The 6,056-nt window shown below is 29.0% G+C and overlaps 1 protein-coding gene across 1 annotated transcript; it reads left to right on the top strand.

Moving 5' to 3' along the window:
• Nucleotides 1–208: 208 nt before the first annotated feature.
• On the top strand, nucleotides 209–3,509 carry LOC129895432 (protein EXPRESSION OF TERPENOIDS 1-like). Its single transcript, XM_055971152.1, has 2 exons — nucleotides 209–1,131; nucleotides 2,983–3,509. The coding sequence occupies exons 1-2, from the start codon at nucleotides 600–602 to the stop codon at nucleotides 3,393–3,395; spliced, it is 945 nt and encodes a 314-aa protein (XP_055827127.1). The 5' UTR covers nucleotides 209–599; the 3' UTR covers nucleotides 3,396–3,509.
• Nucleotides 3,510–6,056: the final 2,547 nt, after the last annotated feature.

Here is a 6,056-nt window from a genome sequence, read left to right as displayed (position 1 = left end):
CCGCATCCCAATTTTTAGGTACTTTTTTTATTCAAATTTATGTGATGTAATTTGATACGAAAAATCTTAATTTCTATATGAATAAAATATTAATAGTGTTATTAAATATCTGCCTATAAAAAATTATCTTTTTGAAACTGATTACAAAAATGTTTCATAAAAATTGAGACGAGAGGAGTACTAAATTATAAATGTTCACTTCTCCGCAATTACTCTCAGTTTCACACACTTACATAGTTGAGACTCAACTTTTTTTTTTCTTTCTAAAGACGTAAAAATTAAGGGAGAGTGAGTGAGAAAAAGACCACTATTTCTTAATTTCTCCTCTCTTTTTTTTCCCCAACCCACAAATCAAGAAAATCAAGATTACCTTATGAAAAACCAAAGCTTTTGTATTCTAAAGAAAGTACGATTGGAAGGCTAAAACTTAAAGAAATCGACGAGAAGGCATCGCCAAAATTGAAGCTTGCGGCATAATAATACAACAAAAGTCCTCTCATTCTTCTAAGAGCTCGTTCTTGATTCTATGGGGATTGTATCGTAAGTAGTGTAGCCATCCTTTGTACTATGGATTGTGAGTCACAATTAAATATAAAAAAATGGCCGGATTCTTTTCACTAGAAAGAGGAGGAGGAGGAGAAGAAACAAGCAACCAAGAATATCATCATCATCAAGAAACCACTAGTACTCACAATTGGTTCTTGTACAAAAATCATGATCATGAATTATCAACATACAAAGGTTTCGAACTATGGCAACAACAACAACAACAACAATCTCATAACGACGATGAGCAAAATTACCAAATTCTTCGAAACCCGATTATTAATCCATTTGGATTAGATATTGGGCCTAGTCATGATCATAATCATGGGCCTAATATGATGATGAGAAGTAGTACTATTACAATAAGTTGCCAAGATTGTGGGAACCAAGCTAAGAAAGATTGTCAACATATGAGATGTAGGACTTGTTGTAAGAGTAGAGGTTTTCAATGTCAAACACATGTGAAAAGTACTTGGGTTCCAGCAGCTAAAAGAAGAGAAAGACAACAACAACTTGCTTCTTTGCAACAACAAGAAGAAGATAATAACAAGCCCAAAAGACAAAAAGATGATCCAATTAATACTGGTAAAGTTTTTTTTTATCTTTCTTAATTTTCCTCTTCTTTTTTTTTCCAATTATCATTCGTTGCCAAAAGTTTCGTCATAAATTCTGACAAGGGAATTCAAAAATATTTGAAAATATCATACTTGGATTCCCCTTATGTTGAGGGGATCCAAGATTTTATTATACTCTCATCTTAATCCCTCGTTTTCTTTAATCGTTCTTCACTATAGTGATGGAGCTAAAAGTTTCGTCATTTTTCTATTGTTATCTTAATTCCTCATTTTCTTCAATTATTCTTCTCTCCAATGATGAAGCTAAAAGTTTTGCCACAAATTATGAAAAGGGAATTAAAAAAAAAAATAGAGAACATTACATTTGGATTTTTCCTTATGTTGAAAGGATCTAAGATTTTACTCTTATCTTAATTTCTCATTTTTTTTAATCGTTTTTTACTATAGTGTCAGAGTTAAAAGTTTCGCCACAAATTTTGTTAAAAGAACTAAAAATGTAACACTTGGATTTTCCTTGTGTTGTGGGGATCCAGGATTTTATATTCTTATCTTAATTCCTCATTTTTCATCAATCATCTTTTACTGTCGTCAGAAATTCTATGAAGAAAATTTAAATGCACCACATTTTGAGATTTAAACATATATGTTCCTTACGTCAAAGTGAATTCAAAATTTTGTATTCTTACATATAAAAGAAATTATTCTTACCCTAGAATTAGGAGATTGAATATGTTACCATTCTACCTATAAATTTGGTATTATAAATTTATAATAGCGTTACCATTCTACCTATAGATTTGGTAACATTTAATAATTTTAATTTAAAATTCATTTTTATGTTATAAAATTTACTTAATAAATATAAATAAATTTAATAAATTATTTTTTAAAAAAATCAAAAATTCATGTAGTGAAGTATGATTGACATTATTATGGTGATCAAAACTGAAAAAAACCTAACCTCCCATTTGCAGTAACAGTAAATTCCATCAGCTTTTTTCCCTTTTTTATTTGTCTTTATCTTTCTCATCATCACTGTATCTTGGTATTCCTGACAAAAGAATTTGTCCGTGATTAAAATTTATTGATTCGATTAAATCAGATTCACGCTATAGAAAGTAAGAGCGTAACTAAAATGTTATGTTATGTAAGGGTAATTTTGGTTTAAACCCTTTATATTTATTGAGCGCAATTTACTAAGTACTGGCGGAACCAGGATTTTGATTAAGAGGGTTCAAAATCTGAATAAGTAAACACACGAGCTAGTCGAAGGGGGTTCGACATCTACTTTATATACATAAAAAATTATTTTAATCATGTATAAATAGTATAATTTTCTGTCGAAAGGGGTTCGGATGAAACCTCTCGGCACAAGGTGGCTCCACCATTGCTACTGAGTACATATAATAATCTTTAGAACCAATAAACTTTAAATTTTTGATCCATTTTCTAATAAAGACGGAGTCAGAATTTGAAATTTATGAATTCAAAATTTTAGTCCTTTTGAATAATTGGATTCTAAATTGTTAATTAATACATATTAATTGAATTTCTTAGGATAAATATAAGATTTAAACTGTAGTTATTAATTCTACTTAACTCATTTTCCACACTCTAGCTCCGCCTATGATTTTTGATAGAAAATTACTATAAAAGTTATAATGCTTTTTATATTATAAACTTTTATTTTAAAGGCTTGAACTTTAGACTTCTAATAAAGGATATTCGTAAATGTACATGGTTTTATTTTGTCTAAACTTGGGACAATTCCATTTTACATGTAATAATGTTTACTTAACTAAACATGTTTTGCTTATTAATTAATTATCTAATGTTTTTGTTTTCTTTTTGATGTTTTTAGGGTTAGAAGTTGCAACCAATTTTCCATTAAAAGTAAATTCAACAGCTGTGTTTCAACGTGTTAGAATGAGCTCAATTGAAGAAAATGAAGATCAAATAGCATATCAAGCTGTTGTTAATATTAATGGACATATATTCAAAGGAATTTTATATGATCAAGGTGATAATAATCATGAGTACAATTATATGAATGGTGGTGACAGCTCATCGGGTGGCGATCCCGGGCCACGACAGCATAATCTTAATATTATTGGCACCACCGCCACATCAGCCGCGGCTGCATATGGTGGTGGTGGTGATTCCGTGGCGGCCACGGAAGGGTTACAATTTCTAGAAACTTCTCTATACTCTAGTGCTCCCCTAATTAACACTTTTGTGGTTGGTACGCAATTTTTTCCAACTCCAAGATCTTGAGATTAATTAATTACTAGTAATATTTTCGACAAAAAAATATTTGACATTTGACAAATTTTGTTTTTGTAATGAGACCTTGTTAATTAGATTTAATTAGTTACTCTTAATTACTTGAAGGATTGCATTGTTTGGATGGTGTAGTAGGGAAATTTAATCTCTACTTAAGGTTCATTAGTGTCATTCTTTACTTTATTTATGTCTTGTTGCACTACTTTTCTTTTTCACATAGATGACATTTGGCATAAGTTATGCGGAATCTATGTATTAGTAATATATGAATAAAATAATTAATTAAAATGACAAAATTAACTATTTATCCCGACAATCATGCATGTTATATAATTTAGTCACACTAGCACACTTCAAAATAGTACGAGAGCACATAGAGGTACGTTCAATTTTCACTATTACCGTTGATCAAATTTAATAGAAAAATTTCACGCGTTTGACAAATAAAAAGAAAAGAAGAATCGGGCTAATTACTAACACGTGAAGAAGCGTGTTAAGATATATAATATAATTAAGTAACTAAATTGTGTTATATTTCTAATAGATTAAACTTTTAATCGTATTGTAGGTGCATGTTTGAATTTTGCTAATAGGCTTTTGTGAATTTTGAACTTCGAAATTCTCCCCATTAACGCGTAGATAGAACTAATTTTCCACTTGAAATATATATAATAAGTTGACTTTGTTGTAGTATATATAAAAGAGATTGCTTGTTTCTTAGGACAATCTACAATGAAAATCTTTTCATCCTTATTTTCAGCATGCATGAATCATGTTCAAGTTTGAAATTTTGTTACAACCAAAATAAAAAATAAAAAAAATTGTTTGAAATTTTGGATAACACAATCTTCCTTTCTCCCCACATGTATATTGAAATGCCTTTTCTGTTGAAAAGTTGTGTCCATCGTATCTTGAATGAGCTATCCTTTATAAATGAGGATCTAACTTTTATATACTCTTTCCGTCTCAAATTATTTGTCGTTCTCAAATTATCTGTTATTTTTCCCATTTACATTCCCCGTAAGAAATATTACTACCGCCGTTTCAATTTGTGTGACCTACTTTCTTTTTTATTCCATTTAAAAAAGAATGACCGTTTTAGCAACTATTTAATTTCATCTACACATGACATGTTTAAGACCACTTTATTAAATGTCATTTTAGTACATTAGACATATCTTTAATTTTAGATCACAAGATTCAAAAATTGTCACGACCCGATTTCTCAGGTCATAATGACACCTACCATAACCCCTGATAGGTAAGCCAAACCCCCATAATTCGGAACTGCAAGTAATGGGTATAAGGAAGAAATATTAAACAGAACTAAGAGAATCAAACAAAAATCAAAATAAGGAGAAATTAGATAAATATATACAAAATACAAAAAACTGAATCACTCCCAGAACCTGGAAGTCACTAGTACAGAATTGATGCCAAAATTAAACGAATACAAGTCCCAAAAGTGAACCAAAAATATATACAACACCGGCTAGTCTCAAAAGTACAAAAGACGGGCCATCCAAGTCGAAGGAGACAGAAATGATCTTAGAACGACACATGCTCACCCTGATCTCCGAAACTTTATTTTTCAAATAATTAATTTTACTTTTTTGTAAAAATAATCATAACCTTTTAAGTAATATATATATATATATATTGTAAAGAATATGTGAAATAACACTTATATTTTGAATGTACTTAAATACAACTTCAAAATTAAAGAGTCATCAATTGAAAAATATATATATCCTCCACATTTTAAAACTTTGATTAAACATATATTATCCTCTAATTCCACATTTCATAAAGTGCTTATATTATATAAACTAGATAGGCATCTTTTTGGTAATATTTTGAGTTGTAGATTTTAGGTTTGAGAAAGTTACCCTTGATGAGATTCTTTCGCTACGATTGGTATAGAAGTCCTATCCACGGGGACGGATCTACAATACATATTACGAGTTGGACAAAATTCACTAATTATAATATAAATTAACTTTGTATTTGTGTTAGGAAATTCAATAATATATTAATATATAAAAAAAGATTATGTCGACAATGGCTATTAAATCTAAGATTTTTAAAGCATGAGCGCATCACTGAAAAAAAATATATTAAATGGAAATCGATAACTAATCATCAAAGAAAAAACCTCAACATTCAACTAAGTGCCTTCTTGTAATATGAATGGCAGAATATAATAATATATCAATATAAAAAGATATATACATAAAATATCTAATTTTATAAAGAAATTGCTAATTTACGTGTCCCAAATTTTGCCTAAAGTGAATGAGTATGAATTCAAAATCAATAAATTTAAAATTTTGCATTAGCCTTTGTTGTACTATTATTTAGATGAAAATACATTCACTTTTTTTTTCTTCTCTATTATGCCATTATGCACTACTAGTACATTTATCATTCTAGTAGTGAGATGTTTAAAAATTCTTTATATTATCAGTTTATATAACATAAATGCTTGGTATAGTTGGCAAGTAAAAATACTTATATCAAAGAGAAAGGAACAATTTACTTGCAAGTAGTACTTAATTTCACATATCTGCCAAAGTATTTAAGGACTCCTTTTCACATATATATTAAAACTATAGACTTTTTCATCGATAAATGAGAAATTTGTATTATAAA

This window comes from Solanum dulcamara, chromosome 7 (assembly GCF_947179165.1).
Source record: "Solanum dulcamara chromosome 7, daSolDulc1.2, whole genome shotgun sequence".
In the NCBI taxonomy this organism is placed as follows: Eukaryota; Viridiplantae; Streptophyta; class Magnoliopsida; order Solanales; family Solanaceae; genus Solanum; species Solanum dulcamara.
The sequence above is the reverse complement of the archived record's forward strand: the minus strand, read 5'-3'. Positions and strand labels throughout refer to the sequence as shown.